Source organism: Schistocerca gregaria, chromosome 2 (genome assembly GCF_023897955.1).
Source record: "Schistocerca gregaria isolate iqSchGreg1 chromosome 2, iqSchGreg1.2, whole genome shotgun sequence".
NCBI lineage: Eukaryota > Metazoa > Arthropoda > Insecta > Orthoptera > Acrididae > Schistocerca > Schistocerca gregaria.
The window spans coordinates 242,615,204-242,636,421 of record NC_064921.1 but is presented as its reverse complement, the minus strand read 5'-3'; the positions used below and the strand labels follow the sequence as shown (position 1 = coordinate 242,636,421).

The 21,218-nt window shown below is 39.1% G+C and overlaps 1 protein-coding gene across 2 annotated transcripts in view; it reads right to left on the bottom strand.

Annotated features, from left to right (window-relative positions):
- Positions 1-21,218, bottom strand: part of LOC126336770 (NFX1-type zinc finger-containing protein 1-like) — a 448,808-nt gene that overhangs the window by 383,951 nt on the left and 43,639 nt on the right. For both annotated transcript variants that reach the window (XM_050000781.1, XM_050000782.1), the window contains exon 2: positions 13,207-15,864. In XM_050000781.1, the coding sequence (XP_049856738.1) occupies positions 13,207-15,839 (2,633 nt within the window). In that variant the 5' untranslated portion in view covers positions 15,840-15,864. The remainder of the gene's footprint in view (positions 1-13,206; positions 15,865-21,218) is intronic.

Sequence of the window (21,218 nt, the reverse complement as noted above, 5' to 3'; positions counted from 1 at the left end):
TATGCTCTCCCTGAAACTCTGTACAACCTCTGGTTCTTTCAGTTTATCCAGGTCCATCTCCTTAAATTCCCACCTTTTTGCAGTTTCTTCTGTTTTAATCTACAGGTCATAACCAATAGATTGTGGTCAGAGTCCACATCTGCCCCTGGAAATGTCTTACAATTTAAAAGTTGGTTCCTAAATCTCTGTCTTACCATTATACACTCCTGGAAATTGAAATAAGAACACTGTGAATTCATTGTCCCAGGAAGGGGAAACTTTATTGACACATTCCTGGGGTCAGATACATCACATGATCACACTGACAGAACCACAGGCACATAGACACAGGTAACAGAGCATGCACAATGTCGGCACTAGTACAGTGTATATCCACCTTTCGCAGCAATGCAGGCTGCTATTCTCCCATGGAGACAATCGTAGAGATGCTGGATATAGTCCTGTGTAACGGCTTGCCATGCCATTTCCACCTGGCGCCTCAGTTGGACCAGCGTTCGTGCTGGACATGCAGACCGCGTGAGACGACGCTTCATCCAGTCCCAAACATGCTCAATGGGGGACAGATCCGGAGATCTTGCTGGCCAGGGTAGTTGACTTACACCTTCTAGAGCACGTTGGGTGGCACGGGATACATGCGGACGTGCATTGTCCTGTTGGAACAGCAAGTTCCCTTGCCAGTCTACGAATGGTAGAACGATGGGTTCGATGACGGTTTGGATGTACCGTGCACTATTCAGTGTCCCCTCGACGATCACCAGAGGTGTACGGCCAGTGTAGGAGATCGCTCCCCACACCATGATGCCGGGTGTTGGCCCTGTGTGCCTCGGTCGTATGCAGTCCTGATTCCACACTCACCTGCATGGCGCCAAACACGCATACGACCATCATTGGCACCAAGGCAGAAGCGACTCTCATCGCTGAAGATGACACGTCTCCATTCGTCCCTCCATTCACACCTGTCGCGACACCACTGGAGGCGGGCTGCACGATGTTGGGGCGTGAGCGGAAGACGGCCTAACGGTGTGCGGGACCGTAGACCAGCTTCATGGAGACTGTTGCGAATGGTCCTCGCCGATACCCCAGGAGCAACAGTGTCCCTAATTTGCTGGGAAGTGGCGGTGCGGTCCCCTACGGCACTGTGTAGGATCCTACGGTCTTGGCGTGCATCCGTGCATCGCTGCGGTCCGGTCCCAGGTCGACGGGCACGTGCACCTTCCGCTGACCACTGGCAACATCGATGTACTGTGGAGACCTCACGCCCCACGTGTTGAGCAATTCGGCGGTACGTCAACCCGGACTCCCGCATGCCCACTATATGCCCTCGCTCAAAGTCCGTCAACTGCACATACAGTTCACGTCCACGCTGTCGCGGCACGCTACCAGTGTTAAAGACTGCGATGGAGCTCCGTATGCCACGGCAAACTGGCTGACGCTGACGGCGGCGGTGCACAAATGCTGCGCAGCTAGCGCCATTCGACGGCCAACACCGCGGTTCCTGGTGTGTCCGCTGTGCCGTGCGTATGATCATTGCTTGTACAGCCCTCTCGCAGTGTCCGGAGCAAGTATGGTGGGTCTGACACACCGCTGTCAATCTGTTCTTTTTTTTCATTTCCAAGAGTGTATAATCTATCTGATACCTTTTAGTATCTCCAGGGTTCTTCCATGTAAACAACCTTCTTTCATGATTCTTAAACCAAGTGTTAGCTATGATTAAGTTGTGCTCTGTGCAAAATTCTACCAGGCGGCTTCCTCTTTCATTTCTCTCCCCCAATCTATATTCACCTACTACGTTTCCTTCTCTCCCTTTTCCTACAACCGAATTCCAGTCACCCATGACTATTAAATTTTCGTCACCCTTCACTATCTGAATAATTTCTTTTATTTCATCACACATTTCTTCGTCATTTGCAAAGCTATTTGGCATATAAACTTGTATTACTGTAGTAGGTGTGGGCTTCGTATCTATCTTGGCCACAATAATGCGTTCACTGTGCTGTTTGTAGTAGCTTACCCGCATTCCTATTTTCCTATTCATTATTAAACCTACTCCTGCATTACCCCTATTTGATTGTGTGTTTATAACCCTGTAGTCACCTGACCAGAAGTCTTGTTCCTCCTTCCACCGAACTTCACTAATTCCCACTATATCTAATTTTAACCTATCCATTTCCCTTTTTAAATTTTCTAACCTACCTGTCCGATTGAGTGATCTGACATTCCACGCTCCGATCCGTAGAACGCCAGTTTTCTTTCTCCTGATAACGACATCCTCTTGAGTAGTCCCCGCCCGGAGATCCGAATGGGGGACTATTTTACCTCCGGAATATTTTACCTAAGAGGACGCCATCATCATTTAATCATACAGTAAAGCTACATGCCCTCGGGAAAAATTACGGCTGTAGTTTCCCCTTGCTTTCAGCTGTTTGCAGTACCAGCACAGCAAGGCCGTTTTGGTTACTGTTACAAGGCCAGGTCAATCAATCATCCAGACTGTTGCCCTTGCAACTACTGAAAAGGCTGCTGCCCCTCTTCAGGAACCACACGTTTGTCTGGCCTCTCAACAGATACCCCTCCGTTGTGGTTGCACCTACAGTACGATTATCTGTATTGCTGAGGCACGCAAGCCTCCCCACCAACGGCTAGGTCCATCTGATGTCTGCTTGTGTCTGTGTACGTATGGGTGTGTGTGTGTGTGTGTGTGTGTGTGTGTGTGTGTGTGTGTGTGTGTGCGCGCGTGTGCGTGCGTGAGTATATACCTATCCTTTTATCCCCCTAAGGTAAGTCTTTCCGTTCCCGGGATTGGAATGACTCCTCACCCTCTCCCTTAAAACCCACATCCTTTCATCTTTCGTTTTCCTTCCCTCTTTCCTGACGAAGCAGCCGCAGGTTGCGAAAGCTCGAAATTCTGTGTGTGTGTTTGTGTGTTTTATTTATTGTGCCTATCTACCGGCGCTTTCCCGCTTGGTAAGTCTTGGAATCTTTGTTTTTAATAAATAAATGATTTGATGGACAGGGTGGGTAGCAGTTTGTAGATGTTTGCTGATGCTGCTGTGATGTGCAGTAAGGTATCAAAGCTGAGTGACTGTAGGAAGGTATGCAATGACTTAGACAAAATTTCTAGTTGGTGTGATGAATGGCAGCTAGCTCTACAAATGGAAAAATTTAAGTCAATGAGGAAGAGTAGGACACAGTATTACTAGTGTCCTGGTTTCACAGTCAAATCATTTAAATTTCTGGGCCTAATGTTGCAAAGCAATATGAAAAGGAACAAGCATGTGAGAATAGTGGGAGAAGAGGCAAATAGTCAACTTCGCCTTGCTGAGAATTTTAGGAAAGAGTGCTTCACCTGTAAAGAGACCACGTAGATGACACTAGTGCAACCTAGTCTAGAGCATTGCTTGGGTGTTTGGAATCTATACCAGGTCAGATTGAAGGAAAAACATTGAAGCAATTTAGAGGCTGGGTGCTAGATTTGTTACAGGTAGTTTGAACAATACGTAAGCGTTAAAGAGATGCTTCGAGAACCCAGATGGGACTCCCTAGGAGAAAGGTGATGCTCTTTTCAAGAAACACTATTGAGAAAATTTAGAGAACCGGCATTTGAAGCTGACTGCTAATGATTCTACTGCCGCCAACGTACATTGCACATAAGGACCACAAAGATAAGATCCGAGGAATTAGATCTCATTCGGACAGTCAGTTTTCCCTCACTCTATTTGCGAGTGGAACACAAAGAAATGACAAGTAGTGGTACAGGGTGCCCTCTGCCATGCACCTTATGGTGGCTTGCTGAGTGTTTTTGTAGATGCAGATGTAGGTCTGGGTTAAAATTCCAATCTAGCATAAACCTTCGGTTATCGTGATATTTTCATTTCATAAGAGGCTTAATATTTCTGAACTGTTTTTATTTCTTTTATTTCTGTAATTGCACCTTCAATTGTTTTACCCCCCCTGAATCAATTTCATTTCAGTGAATTTAAATCAATTAATACATAGCAAATTGTTTAAAATATAGCAGTACAGGATAGATGTATTCTTGAACAAACTGATGAAATATCCTTTGCTGACAATCTTTTAAATCAATTTATTATTGCCATATGCAAAGTGTCTGGTAGAACAGGTGCTAGCTATGGGCTCTGAGGCAGCAATGCCCCAAAGGATATAGTACAATATATTTCTCAATACTGGATTACAGAATTCAAATTATCAGGATTTTCCACACATATCTTAATACTGTCAGTCAACGTTTTATGAAATGTTGATATCGAGTGACAATTTTCAAACAAGTAGTACCCAGTCTTAAGGCTGTGGCTTGAAATGCCTGTTAGCTTCATGCAGCAGAAGTTAGGGGGCGTGGCCTATATGGAGTACAGTTCTTGTGGGCATCCCAAAGGCTCTGTTTGTTCAGCATAAGGGTGTCCTAACAATCGCCACATGATTTTCACTTTCCACTACTTACACCATAATGGAATCAACAAAATGGGTACATTCCACTCTCAAATCCATTTCTGTATATCTCTACTATACTTTGATGTGTCAACAACCGGTTTTTAATACTGCTGTTTTGATACTAGTGAAGATACTAATTTGTTTCTAGCATTGGTGATTCTATCTGCAGTAGGAAAGGCATGTTAAGTTTGTTAACATCTCACTGGAGTGCACTATAATATAGCACTGTGTCACCAGGCAGTAAGTGTTTTACAAATTATTAAAGGAAATAAGCATGCAAAACATGTCCTATACTTATTAAGCAAAACTTTGGATGTGAGCTTACGGTGAAAGTGAAGGAACTTGGTACACACAAATCCGATATAAACATCAGTCAAGAATAAAAATTCTGCAAATCCAGAAAAAGGTATATACTCAGTTTCAACAAAGCAATGTACAGCAGCATGTTTAGCCACTGATCTTACATTTTGTGATATTTTAGCACAACAAAGATACTAAAAATAAAGTGTTTAGGAGAGAGCTTTGATGTGGTGTGACAAACTGCATATATGTAAGCATGCATATGAACACCAGCCAAAAAGACATGCTTGTTTCACATATACATAAATCAACATAGGGGCTGCTCAGTGTGTTTGTCAGCCAGTCACAGCACAGGCCTTGTGGTGTTATGGAACATCATTTTTTCATCACGCGAACTCATAAATTCCTTGGATTCAACACACGTGAAAAGACATTAAATGTCTCAAGCGAAAATGAAAACATGAGAAACATTAAGCATGCAATGAAGGTAACACATACCACATTAAAGATCTCTCCAAAATGCATCAATTTTAGTACCATTTGCTATGATAAATGTAACATCAGCAGCTAAATATGCTATCCAAAGAATAAGTCTATTTAGCTCTTGGGGTTATTAAGTACCTGGTTACAAGCAGAAGAAATAGAGGTACAGAGTGTACGCTTTGTAGAGAGTCCTGGCACCATAATTCTGATCAGTAAATGCAGCCCTCACCAACATGCAAACAACAATTCACATCTGCGGCAGAACACATGCTGTAGTCCATATCAATTCAGGTAGGCTAGGAAAAAAATTTACCTTCTTAGTCCCGGATGTTATTGAATTTATCATATGTTAAAATGAAGGACTAAGTAAGGAACATATATTTTTTTGTTTTCTCCAAAAAAAAATCTGCTCGAAGATACAGCCCTCCAAAGATGATACTGAGTATACCATTTTGAAGACACGAATTTTGGAAAAATTTTTTAAATGCTGTATCTCTGGAACAGTTCTAGATATTTTATTGTTTTTTATTATTTGAAAGATAATTGCTTTATGATTACAAACAACTTCTCCATTGGGTCTTATCTGTCAAAGTTTTTTACTATAGCATTCTGGACTTTTTTTATAATGTATGGTTTTTTTTTTTTTTCAAAAATGCCAATCTACAATTTTTTTCTGTTGATTAGTACCATATAGTTCTACATTCCCTGAAAAGGAGAGCATCCACTTCTAGGTTGAATAGGTTTTATAAACAACTGAAATTTCTGCCATACATAAAACCTGTTTTATTACCACTTTATCACATAATATGCTTATAAAAATCAAAACCTAGGCTTATTTAACATAATTTTAGTTTTGAAAGATGAGTAAGTAACTCATTTTTTCAAGCATTTCAAATGGTTCCAAAATGTATGAGAAAAGTCCAAAGACTTAAAGGTTTCAATTTTTACAACTTCTGTGCACTCTGTTTGTACTGAAAGTAGCCAGTCAATGAACTAAGAATGTGTTCCGCTGCTTCAGTATCTTCATTTGATATCGAGTGATGCCTTCCTGTTGAAATAATAGGAACTGGAGCACTCAGTCTTCAAAACATTGTACACAGGAAATGAGCACTGATGGCGGTTTTGCTGTCTTTCAGCTGGAAACCTACATCCAGCAGCTGGTCCATGTGGTAGCATAAAGTTCACTACAATTTTGTTTAACTCATCACTGGGGTATATAACCTCTGCTAACCACCAGTCACTGTCATACACACACACACACACACACACACACACACACACACACACACACACACACACACACACCATAAACATCCCCCTTCTCAGGTTGCGAATCTGAATATTATCCTGCTGTTTCTGAGGTGTTGGCCGAACGAACGAAATTTCTTCTTTCTTGCTCTTTAAAGTGCAAGCAATATGAGTTCGCCCATCACTGAGTCCAAAAATGTGTCTTCTTGATTCCTTTCACAGGAGTAGTTTGTTTGGACCATTCTTCTTTTTTCTGCTCACAGAATTCTTCAATTTCCTCTTTGGACAAAAGAGTGAGGGTGTAGATGTGTAAGATTTCATGACTCTCATAAAATCCTCAGCATTCTGAATACAGCTGTATTTGGTCTGGAAAGATTACGTTTTGAAGCATTTAGCTTCAGCAGGCCTTCTACACCATCACAAGGCTCCTTCCTGTGATCAGTAGCACTGTATACCGAGTCAGTTGGCACAAGCGACTTACTCAATTCAAACAGCTGGTAACGATTTTTAAGATGACTATGAGCACCATCAGAAATAATAATGATCTTCTCTGCCCCTGTTGGCAGTTGAAAAATTTTGCACATTGCTAGCAAAGCATGTGCTGAGTCATGTCCTGTGTCATCATTTATAACTGCAACACTTGTGGTCTTGTTTTGCAAATATGTCACTCCTGTAAAAATTGAAACCTGGTCATTACTCCAATGATACCCTTGTACTTCTTGTGGGAGGATTATAGATCAGTTCTCAGCAAAATCACAGTGAAGCACTAAACATAGTTCTTCAGCCTGTACACACCCTTTCATTTCTGCAATGTGTTGTTGTTGTTGCAATTTCTAGAGGTGCTGGTCTGTTACGGCTTTCACTGACCATTTACAAAGTTCATCAATCAATGTGTCAAAGGCAACATTTTTCGTAATTACTTTATTTTCCTCCCATGTCACATATGTAATGTCTGCAGAGTTATCTGCCATGTCTTCCATGCCAAGTGTCTGTAAAGACAGTCCTCCCTTTCCAGGGCAGTCACCACATTCTTGAAACAAACAAGTCTCTCATTTTATGTCACAGACTACTAATGACTTCGCACGCCCAACCAAGGTGTCATATGTCATGTGCTCCACTAAGTTCTTCAAAGTTATCACACAAAGATCAAAATTCGCACAGTAAACACATAAACAGACATCTCTAGGTGGATGTGGAACTATCCACTTGAGTTGTACTGCATAAAGTTTTTATCTTCCAATATGTGAAGTTGTATAGATGCTCTTATGAATTGCAAAAGTTTCTTTTATACTGTGAGTCATGTACCTCTTCACTTTCACAACTTTTTTTATCTTCAACTGTTACAGTTACAGTGTCTTTCTTTGTTGGCACTCTGGTGAGAACAGCCCCATTTATCTTTCAGATAAAATGAATGCACAAGTTGAACTTGAGCTGCTTTTACAGGATGACCATAATAGGGATCTGGTCTTCCAGACTCCTGGAACAATAGTTGAAACTTGCATCTTTTCATTGTAGGATACACAATATTCAACAGCTGAATTGATATTTGTGAAAAATTCCTGGCAAGAGGTGCAAGAGTGCTTTGGTTCATTTTCTTCTGAAGATGGAATTTCTACTTTGAGAGAGAATGGTCAGTTTTGCTGTAGTGTATTCATCCATAACTTTAGTAATTTCTCTGCACTTTCTCAGTGCATGGAGCTAATGACTCTATTTCACTGGCCACGGTTTCTTAACGGGACAAACACCTACCTCTGTAGTTGAATTATTCAGATTATATAATTCTTCCTCTATTGATGCAAGAACTGCATCATCTTCACCGTGGGAGGCTTCACCTTGTTCAGATATTATCAATGTTGTTATTCTGTCAAAACATTTAGAATACAAAAAGTCACCATTGGAAACATCTTCCCTTTGAAAGAGAGTCTTCAAATGAGAACACTTATTCCCAACATGAACGAAGTCTGTTTTGCCATTTGTCTTATGAATCACTTACTCTTTTATGCACATGAAAATAGTCATCACACTTCACTCTCTTGTGGCCCAAGTCAGATGACATTTCTCCTGTAGCCCCAGTCAGAAGAGATTCCAAACAGTCCTTTTCACAAAACAAACTACAACTGTGTCAACTGGCAAATTCCTCACGAAAACAGAGAACTCACATCCATGGTCTCAGATTTCTTAAAAGCCTCTTCAGTAAACAAGTTAGCACTGAGTAACTACAATACAAAAACCTGTAATGAACAACAGTGACAAAGAAACTGACAAGAAACCACAACAAAGTTTCACATAATACAGTACTACATGGTACTGCTGCTGTTGTTGTTGTTGTTGTTGTTGTTGTTGTGTTCCTCAGTCCTGAGACTGGTTAGATGCAGCTCTCCATGCTACACTATCCTGTGCAAGCTTCTTCATATCCTAGTACCTACTGCAACCTACATCCTTCTACCATTTTTACCCTCCACGCTGCCCTCCAATACCAAATTGGTGATACCTTGATGCCTCAGAACATGTCCTACCAACCGATCCCTTCTTCTAGTCAAGTTGAGAAGTTTACTTCTCTTCTCCCCAATCCTATTCAATACCTCCTCATTAGTTATATGATCTACCCATCTAATCTTCTGTAGCACCACATTTCGAAAGCTTCTATTCTCTTCTTGTCCAGACTAGTTATCATCCATGTTTCATTTCCATACATGGCTACACTCCGTACAAATACTTTCAGGAACGACTTCCTGACACTTAAATCTATACTCGATGTTAACAAATTTCTCTTCTTCAGAAACGCTTTCCTTGCCATTGCCAGTCTACATTTTATATCCTCACTACTTCGACCATCATCAGTTATTTTGATCCCCAAATAGCAACTCCTTTACTACTTTAAATGTCTCATTTCCTAATCTAATTCCCTCAGCATCACCCGAATTAATTCAACTACATTCCATGATCCTCGTTTTGCTTTTGTTGATGTTCATCTTATATCCTCCTTTCAAGACACTGTCCATTCTGTTCAACTACTCTTCTAAGTCCTTTGCTGTCTCTAACAGAATTACAATCGGCAAACCTCAAAGTTTTAATTTCTTCTCCATGGATTCTAATACCTACTCAGAATTTTTCTTTTGTTTCCTTCACTGCTTTCTCATTATACAGATTGAATAGCATCTGGGAGAGGCTACAACCCTGTCTCACTCCCTTCCCAACCACTGCTTCCCTGTCATGTCCCTCGACTCCTATAACTGCCATCTGGATTCTGTACAAATTGTAAATAGCCTTTCGCTCCCTGTATTTTACCCCTGCCACCTTCAGAATTTGAAAGAGAGTATTCCAGTCAACATTGTCGAAAGGTTTGGCTCACATGTTACAATATTTGTATGGAATACAAACTGATCTTCCCGGAGGTCGGCTTCTACCAGTTTTTCCATTCGAGTCAGTAGTTCTAATGGAATGTTGTCTACTCCTGGGGCCTTGTTTTGACTCGGGTCTTTCAGTGCCCTGTCAAACTCTTCACGCAGTATCGTATCTCCCATTTCATCTTCATCTACATCCTCTTCAGTTTCCATAATATTGTTCTCAAGTCCTTTCGCCCTTGTATAGACCCTCTATATACTCCTTCCACCTTTCTGCTTTCCCTTCTTTGCTTAGAACGGGGTTTCCATCTGAGCTCTGGATATTCATACAAGTGGTTCTCTTTTCTCCAAAGGTCTCCTTAATTTTCCTGTAGGCAATATCTATCTTACCCCTGGTGAGACAAACCACTACATCCTTACATTTGTCCTCTAGCCATGTCTGCTTAGCCATTTTGCACTTCCTGTCGATCTCATTTTTGAGACGTTTGTATTCCTTTTCGGCAGATTCATTTACTGCATTTTTATATTTTCTCCTTTCATCAATTAAGTTCAATATTTCTTCTGTTCCCCAAGGATTTCTACTAGCCCTCGTCTTGATTGTCTGCTGCCTTCACTACTTCATCTCTCAAAGCTACCCATTCTTCTTCTTCTGTATTTCTTTCCCCCAGTCCTATCAATTGTTCCCCTATGTTCTCCCTGAAGCTCTGTACAACGTCTGGTTTAGTCAGTTTCTCCAGGTCCCATCTCCTTAAATTATCACCTTTTTTCAGTTTTAATCTACAATTCATAACCAATAGATTGTGGTCAGAGTTCTCATCTGCCCCTGGAAACGTCTTAACAGTTTAAAACCTGGTTCCTAAATCTCTGTCTTACCATTACATACTCTATCTGAAACCTGTCAGTATCTCCAGGCTTCTTCCATGTATACAACCTTCTTTTGTGATTCTTGAACCAAGTATTAGCTATGATTAAGTTGTGCTCTGTGCAAAATTCTACCAGGCGGCTTCCTCTTTCTTTTCTTAGCCCCAATCGATATTCACCTACTATGTTTCCTTCTCTCCCTTTTCCTACTACCGAATTCCAGTCACCCATGACTATTAAATTTTCGTCTCCCTTCACTATCTGAATAATTTCTCTTATCTCATCATACATTTCATCAATTTATTCATCATCTGCAGAGCTGGTTGGCATATAAACTTGTACTACTGTAGTAGGCGTGGGCTTTGTGTCTATCTTGGCTACAATAATGCGTTCACTATGCTGTTTGTAGTAGCTTACCCGCGCTCCTATTTTTTTATTCATTATTAAACCTACTTCTGCATTACCCCTCTTTGATTTTGTATTTATAACCCTGTATTCACCTGACCAAAAGTCTTGTTCCTGCTGCCACCGAACTTCACTAATTCCTACTATATCTAATTTTAACCTATCCATTTCCCTTTTTAAATTTTCTAACCTACCTGCTCGATTAAGGAATCTGAGATTCCATGCTCCGATCCGTAGAATGCCAGCTTTCTTTCTCCTGATAATGACGTCCTCCCGAGTAGTCCCCACCCGGAGATCCGAATGGGGGACTATTTTACCTCCGGAATATTTTACCCAAAAGGACGCCATCATCATTTAACCATACAGTAAAGCTGCATGCCCTCAGGAAAAATTACAGCTGTAGTTTTCTCTTGCTTTCAGCTTTTTGCAGTACCAGCACAGCCAGGCTGTTTTGATTAGTGTCACAAGGCCAAATCAGTCAATCATCCAGACTGTTGCCCCTGCAACTACTGAAAAGGCTGCTGCCCCTCTTCAGGAACCACACATTTGTCTGGCCACTTAACAGATACCCTTCCATTGTGGTTGCACCTACAGTATGGCTATCTGTATCGCTGAGGCACGCAAGCCTCCCCACCAATGGCAAAGTCCTTGATCCTTGGGGAGGGGGGTGGTTGTGGTGGTGGTGGTGGGGGGGGGGGGGGGGGGGGGTTCTAATCAACAAGAAAAAATGTAACTTTTCTGGATTTGCATTTTTGAAAAAAAATCTGCAAATTATAAAAAAAAATAGTTCAAAAGGTGACAGTAAAATAACTTTAATAGATATGTCCAAACAGAGGATACCATTGTAATCATAAAGCAATTATCTTTCAAATAAAATAAGCTATAACAAAATTCGCATCTTCAAAATGGTGTTCGCAGTGTCATCTTTGGAGGCCTGTACCTTGGGGCAGGATTTTTTTGGAGAAAAGAAAAAAAAATGTGTGTTTCTTACTTACTCCTGAATTTTAACGTATGCTAAATTCAATAACATCCGAGTCTATGAAGGCAACCCCCCTGCCTGAAATGATACGTCTGGGATGAAATTTGAAGAGGTGTGGCAAAATATGTTAATAGTTTGAAGATAATGAACAGATAGGAATATTAACCACATGCTTAATTCATTCATTCATGTTTATAAATTTATTTTCTGAGCTCTGCATTTAGGCATCTCACAAGCACGAGATTCCGCCATTAATTACTATTCATTGCAAGCACACATGCCCTTTAACATGCACTCTGTACTCCATATGGGAAAAATTAATGACAATGTATCTATTGCTTGTATTATAGTGTAATTTTGTTAAAATTAATAGGTTAATGGCATTTTGTGTCTTAGAGTCTCAGTTTCCGCAAGTCAGAACAAGCCATTTGAGTTACATTGTATAAAGAACAAAATAACACTATGCAATTAATTTAGATATTTTATTTGACAAATGGACAGACGCTGGACACGATGACGCTGACTGGCAAATTCAGAAATCTCTTATCATGTATTTGTAGGGTACAGCATAAGACTATCAAAACGGTCACATAATATTTAAAGCATATGGGATTACTGTAAAACAAAAAATTGCCATGTGGTTTGACTGAGCAATGGTTGAGAGCCAGACAACAAATCTAACACTTTTTCTTTCTTTTTTCCTAGTACATATTATAACTTTCACTCAGGAAGTACTTAGTGTTTGTGAAACTACATCATGGTTAACAATCTGCTGCAACTATAATTTGTCTCATATCTGGCTGGAGGAGTATAGTGAGGATAGATGTGAGCATACAAAATTTAATGGTGCCCCACATTACATAACAATGGAAGGTTAGTTATTGAGCCAATCTCTATCTCCATCACTCGTTTGGTTGATCTCGGTGAGAACCAAGAATAAAGCAATTACTTGTAAATAATACGACTGTAGTTGGGTAATTTCCATAACATATGTAGCTACTGATGTAAAAACAGTGGTGGTGATACAAATTTACATGAAGGATTGTCTTTTTTTGAAGGAGTTGTTGAAGATTGTGGATAGGCACAGTGTAATAAGTCTGACAAAAAGTATGTTTTTATGTATAAATAAAATATTACCTGTAAAGGCCCACACTATACATCCACAACTGCTGATACTTCACATAATCTTCTATGTTAGCTCCACAATTTTCCAGCCGCTGTTTATAGTGCTGAACATCCATAATAAGATGTGATAGATCCAGGGCATATTTTAATTTTGTTGTGTCTACTGTTTGCATTATCAGGCCATATTCATCACTGAATAAATCAGCATTGTTGTAATCATCTTCATACTCATCTTCAAAATGATTATCACCATCACTATCATTATTGTTTTCACAAGGTAAATCTTCAAGAATTGAAATATTACCAGCATAAGGATCATCCTGCTGAAACAGACTATCTGGATTTTCATTTCCATCTCCCTTCAACCATTCAATGAAACACTCATCACTGACTATGTGATCAAGCATAAACGATCCAAGCTGTTTAACAGTAATTCCCATCTCCTTCAAAGAAGAAATGCTGATTATCGTATTGTTGTTAGCAATTCTCTCTAGATGTTCTTGCAAAGAACGAATTTGACTGATAACATTTTGCATTTCTGAGATTATCTCCCTGCTAGATACTGCAGACACTCTCACCACGCGATGCCGTCGAACTTCTTTCAGATTGTATTCCTCTAGAGCTTCTGACTGTGACTGGCCACCAACACGAATTATTTCTGTTGTGTATCTTAAAGTTCCTTCAAGGACTTGGTCCAATGCATGGTTAGTGTAGCACACCACAAGAATAGGTCTACGGTTTGTGTTCCATATAATTTGGTTGTCAAGAAAAGTTTTTATTATCTTCAAACCAAGAAAAGTTTTTCCTGTTCCTGGTGGACCCTGTATTATAACGAACTCCTTGGTCAAAGCAGTTCGGAATGACTTATACTGTGAAATGTCCAACTTCAATTCATCTTCTGTAGGCCAAGTGTCCATTTCAGTTATAGGTACTTTGAACTTGCCAATTTTGTATATTAATGGATCAGATTTTGCACGTATGTACTGGGGCAAACCTACTTCTGTAACCCCATCAACAATATAAGGCTTCATTGGAAATGCAGCAAAGGGCATAGTCTGCAATGCATTTAATACCTGTCGGTATGGTTCAAAATAAACTTCACTTTCTGCCACTGTATATGCTCTTTCAAATATACTAATATCTATCTCGTCAATAAGTTCAACGACAACACAACCATTTTCTAGTTGTTTCTTGTCCCTCTCAAGAACTGTACCAAAAAAGAAGGTACCAAAATTGTCATGGGTAAAACACAACAATGAACCAAACATAAAACGTTTGGAATGCTCCCAAGGAACATTTCTCAGTTTCTTTTTAGTATCAAAGTTTAGTACCACACCTACTTTTTCTTTAACAGTAACAGTATTTAAAAATAAAGCATCATGATATATTCGCACGTTTTCAATCCTCTTAAATCTTTTCTGCCCTTGGAGAGAATGTTCTGTATACTGTGATATACCCTCACGTAAGGGGCCCACAAAATCTTCCCGCAGCAAGCGAAACTGAACATCTAGGTAATGTTCAACATCAATATATGCTCCCTTGATGATGCTAGGTCGTAAAAATGGTTTGCCAGCAAAATCTTCAGCAGTGGGGAATATGCTACAGTATCTGAAATTATCAGGGGGCTGCAAATATTGAAGCTGCTCCATTTTGCTACTTTGTTTTATTGAACTACGTTCATTTTCTTCTATCATACTTCTAAGCTGGGCCTTAAGACATTCGAACTTCTTCTTAATATCATCACAGTTTATACTTTGGTACCTTTGCGCACCTTCTATGGACAATTCAGTCGTAACAAAGAGAGTCTTGAACTTTTCACATGCGGTCTGTGGAAGCACATTAACAACTGTTGCATAAAATATTAGAAGATTTTCTAAGAATGGAAGTATCTTAGACTTCCTTGAGTGGTGTTCTGTTGGGACCTTGTTCATTTCTTTTTCTAGTTGGCTTAAGAAGTGTGGTTGGCATGCTGCAATCAAAACAGTTGTTTTGTTGTGTTGGAAACCAACTACACACACTTTTTCAGCAAGTAGCCTTAATGTAAGGTGTATTAAATCTGGGGACATTTCTTTTTTTAAAAATTCAGTGAATCCTATTTTGGAGCTTGCTAATTTTACTACTACTTCCACTGGATCTTTTTCAAGAAGGTTTTCCAGAAATTTATATCCAGTTCCTTTAATTGATGTAGAAGATTTCTGCCTGTCTTCAAATTGCAATTTATTCCTAATAAACTTAGGAGGAGTTTTATCTGAACCCTTTCCACCAACTCTCATATTAATTTTTCCTGGATTAGAGAGACTATCACGAGACCTCCACCGATCAGCACTTTGTCTTTGCCCTTCATCCAGGGGCAAAAGACTGGAATTTCCAGGGTGACTTGCACTGGGTCCAAAACATTGTGGAAAATTTCCAACTTTAAATTTTGAAGGTAATCTGCTGTGAACATTTGGTTCTACAATATTCTTTTTTCTCTCACAGTTTCCTTGCCTTGTTGGCACAGTAGTAGAAGAAAGTCTGTCTTGCCTCCTCTCTTTGAGTTCAAATTTGTTTTGTGGAAGAGACTTATGTTCTGTTTTGTGTTCTGTTCTGCTTTCTCTATTGGCATTGTCAAGTGCAGAGAAAAGTTTGTCTGACAAACTTTCCATAATGCTTGCCCCAACACACAAAATCCTGTAACAAATTAAAATAATACAATTAGAAACTGCACTGTGTACTGCCAAAACAATGTAAATAAAAGGCGCGCGCACACACACACACACACACACACACACACACACACACACACACACACACACTCTGTACTGCTACTCTTCTCCACACTTATGGAAATGTGAGTGAATAATGTTTGGAGAAAATACAATTTTAAATATTTCCACTAGACTTATTTTTCTAGTGTTCCTGACGCAACAGCTAAATGTGAAGTCCACAACAGTCACCTTAGTACATTTTAATTACCTAATTGGCAGACACACTGCAGTTTTCCATCAACAAAACACTTATTCTGTCAGGAATTTATTTAATATTCATATTTTTTCTATTTTTATAGTATATTATCAGAGAGCCAAGATCTGCTGACTACATACTTTGAGACGACCTATGCTACCAGCCCAACATATGAAGGCTTTCAACTTTGTTGTGCCCATGTACTGTGATTTTGAAAACTAAACTAATTCATAGATTGGTGATGATCAATTCATTTTCTTGTTTTGTATTCTGAGACTTCCCTTGACCAAGATTTTGAAAGTCAATACATCAAACCAAAAAAATGGAGAGAATTTATATTGGCATTTGGAAGGTTTACCACAAACAAACAAATATTTAGTAGCATAGTAAAGAAATATGGCTTTTCATTTTACAGAAGGTACAAACTATTAATGAAGAGCTTCATTACATTTTTCACATGAATGTAAAAATATTCAAACACCGGTTCTAACATTCATGTTCTCTTTTTATATTTATATAGTTCTTTTTGTGAAGAACTGACAAGACATTCTAGTAACTTAGACTACAGACAAGGAAGAATATATAAAATACAGATTTCACTGGCATGAATTATTTTTGTCAGACACATGACATAGCAAAGGGAAATATCGCTACAGTAACTGCACTAATGGTATATTATTAACCTCTAGCATGGTGAGGTTTCTCTCAAGAAAACATTCAAATACATCAAACATACGGCACACTGTAAATAAAACTCTGATGGATTGAACTGAATGAGATTAAACAATTTAAACTATAACTCAATATCTTCACAAACATCCCTTGTTTTTCACATAATGAAAATATAAGAATATCACTTCAACCTATCACCTATTTGCAACTCCACCATGACAAGCAAGTTTGATCATTGGAGAGGTGATGAAAGATGAATACTGTATACTACAGTTATCACACATAAACTACTTCATTACTAATATGAAGATATTACATGTAATCAGAAGAGTTGATTTTTCACAACAATGAAGAATAATTATTTATCTGCTTACACTGTACTATACAGTCAGTAATTACTACGAAAACAAGCTAATTTATTGAGGTAAGTGTTTTACTCATATGCTTGTATAATTATTACATCAATGCACAAAATTTGGGTTTGATTTTGGAGACAAAAAATTCCAAAAGTGCACTTTATCGTAGTGTAGTGTACTCTCCATCATCTGTTGAAAAGAGCAAACCATTAATATTTTTGTGTGCATAAAGTGAAGCAGCAGTTTGCTACTTTTGTCTCCCATACTCCATTTTTTAGGGGAGGGGGCAGGGGAAGGGGGAGGGAGGGAGTGGAGTGTCCAAAACAATGGAGATCACAAGTGCCCTTGTCATAACTTAAAATAGTCAATTACCGAATGAATTTGAAATCAATAATACTCAGAGCCTCATCGACTGGAGCAGAGGGATAGCTAAAAACAATCATTTCCCCTTTGAAGAGGTTGCTCAAATGGTGAAAATTAAATTTCCTTCGCCCTACTACTGTGAAAAAAAAAAAAAAAAAAAAAAAAAAAAAAAAAAAAAAAAAAAAAAATTAAAAGAGAGAGAGAGAGAGAGAGAGAGAGAGAGAGAGAGAGAGAGAAAAGAAAAGAAAAGATCTACAGTTCATGCGGTATCTGCTAAAAAAATTGATAATCCAGATAGCAGACTTATATTAAAACATAAACTGTTATAAAATTGGCACTGGATTGGAAAATGATGCACTGTCCATGGTTGGTTGCAGTAACTACAGAGTGATGCGGGGTCTCCACTTAGCAAATAAAGGTGACTGAAACAAACAACAGTGCCCAATATTCATCCTAGCTAAATGTATTTCCTCACAACAAGAGGGGTGAGAGGAAGTCATGCAAGCAATTGGGAAGTGTTTAATTTCCCAGAGTTTGTTCCCATAAGGAGAAGACCAGTGTTCATGCCAGAGCGACACAATGTTCCTATGAACGACAATACAGAGATCATCTGAAGGGACAGAATAGCTAAAAGGTCTACAAATTTAGACTGCAGCTGCATTGGCAGCTTTATTCCCCTGCATTCCATGACCAGGGACTCGCACAAATATCATATTGGCTCCAGCATCAGTGAGCAAGTCAGCACATAAAACACAACTGAGAAGCCTGTGTCATCGGACGTATTGGGTGGCCTGATAGAGGGCAGAACATTCTGCAGTAAGAATCAAGCCCCATATTCCTTGTGCATAATTTAATCATTTACATTTTGCAGCACAGCAAAACAAAATATAATGAAGTACTTCATCAAGTGACTATCTGCTAATGCACTACAGGAAAGAAAGCTAACACAGATAGCTTACCTGAACATTCAGTACAGGAACCGATACAGACTAAAATCTCTACTTATGGTTTGTTTGATGAACAGTTTGAAATCAATTCTTCCGAATTCTTGCAATTATAAGGGTGCCAAAAATGAATAATATATACTGCACAGAAATAATCTTTCACTACATTCACTTGGCTGCCTCATGTCGCCGTGCCCAGCATTTAGAGGTGTGTAGCAGTTAGTACGATCATTCTTTCTCGTAATGAAGATATCACAACAATCTTTGACAGACAGCATTTTATTTGAATGCATATTACATTTATCACATTACAAAGTTAAAATAATGAGGACATAATAAACTGACATAGTCAAAAATACAAAGCGCAACAGCCAACAGCACATAATCTATATATCACTCACTCATTCTTTATTTTATCTAGCTGGGCAAGATGTATCTTTTGTCAACATTTAAGGCCAAGTGCACATTTGGAAATGTTTAATACAGTGAGAATGTTCAATTGGTTGCAGCAACTATGTAGAGATGAAGGAACATGCATAGGATATACGAGTTTGAAGAGCTGCATGAAATCAGTCTCAGACTGAAAAACACAACAAAATGTAAGGTCCCAACAGTATTCAGCCACATACACACTTCTGTTGTAAACATTGTCTTCTGCGATGTTTTGCAAATGTTTCCAACTTAGTTTCTTGTCTCTGTCTGTCCACACTGGCGTTAAACATTTCTCGTTGTGTGTTTACGCCGTCTGCAATGCTCTTTGTATTATTGTGTTTGTATCATCTGCTGCTACATTGTGTCTGGTGTCGAGGAAACTATAATGATATGTGGTGCTACATTATTAATACTAGGTTTACACAAATAAAATGAAAGGCGTCCTCGTTGTTTGTGGAGAAAAACATTCTCTAGAAGAACTGGTGGGAATAACTTCCTACGTGAGTTGAGTATGGAAGACGTCTCTGGCTTCCGTAACTTCACTCAGATGTCATCTGTCGATTTTGAAAATCTGGCAAATATGATAGTACCATTTGTTTCAAAAAAAGATAAGAATTTCAGGAAAGTGATTTCAGTCAACCAAAGGCTTGCAGTTACTCTTAGTTTTCTGGCAACAGGAGATACATTTCAGAGCCTTGCGTATTTATTTCACATTTTGAAGCAAGCAATATCTCGAACAGTACTTGAAATATGTAGAGCTCTGGAAGTACTGAAGAATGTAAAGGTAAGTAAATGAAAAACACCGTTAAATAAGCATCTTTTCAAAATGTTGTTATTTGTCAATTACATTATAGACCTCATCAAACACAACATCTTCAATAGTGTTACCAGTGTTTACATAACTTGTAAATATGACAGGGGAATAACTATTTGATGATGATGGCCCTGCCACATTCATACCCACTGTTGACTGCTGACTTTCCAAATGTGCTACATGCTGTTTTGTTAATACTTCATTAAGCAAAGCCATTGTTTTTGCTATTTGTAACTCTGGGAATTTCTGCAGCACTGATGTGTGACCACATGTACTACATTCATCACTCTTATTATTTTCTTGTTTTTGCAGCACTTTAGTTAACAATTGAGATGCAATCTTGTAGGGTTGCTGCATATCTTTTTTCTCACCCACTCTTCTGGTTTTTTTGTAGTGGAGGACTGGAAGTACGAAAACCTGAAATCAAATGTATTTCTTTCAGATACCGGCGGCTGAAAACGACTGGCTTAAAACATCTTATTGGTTCTCACAGATTCTTCATTTCCCCCCATGTGTCAGAGCAGTTGATGGGAAACATATCGTGTTACAGTGTCCTATTGGTAGTGGATGTGAATAACATAATTATAAAGGTTCATTCAGCGTTGTGCTGCTTGCTGCCGTTGATGCCAGTTACAACTTTTTGTATGCTGCTACCAAGACAGAATATCAAATGGTGGTGTGTTCAAGAACGCGAACATAAGCGAGTTCATTAACAAAAAGAAACTAAACTTGCCACAAACTGAATGTTTACCAGGTGGCAAAAAGGCCCTACCATATGTTTTTGTAGCAGACGATGCTTTTCCTTTACAGAAAAATATTATGAAACCCTACCAAGGAAAACTTGTTATAGGTTCAAAAAGAGAGTTTTTAATTACAAACTTTCTAGGGCCAGAATGGTTGTTGAGAACACTTTCGACATTAGGGCTTCAGTTTTTCCATGTGCTAGAAAACCTATGTTGCTACAAACGCAAATAAAAACAAATAAGCATAATTTTTGTACCTCATTTTCCATAGTATCTGTTGTCTCCTTCGACTCATGATCATCATCCAAGAACTGTAGCAGCCGATAGCTGAAACAGTTGGAATCATATGCAGTGTCTGCACCACTACCAGATGGTCTGCTGGAAATCATTTTTCTTTTTTTCATGCTTGTAAGCAACCATGGACGATCGTATGTTTTTTTCTACTTTCCTTGTCTGTGCCAAAAGCTGCTGCAATTTTTGCAAGTGCATTATGTATTTTAACACTGTTTTTATATTCCTTGCTCCGGATGTTCCGTGAGCAATCCTTCCCCTGGTACATGGCAATTAAATCAACAATTTGTTGCCTTGATCACTCCATTATTTTAGAAAAATAAAGCAAAAATGACACTATAGTAAACACAACACCACTTAACAGTAGACGACACATACTCGCTAGCAACGTGCAATGATGACAAGTGGTAGCTAGCCTGAAACATTGTTTCCTTTGATCTGTACCAACACTGCTACAGATAGATGT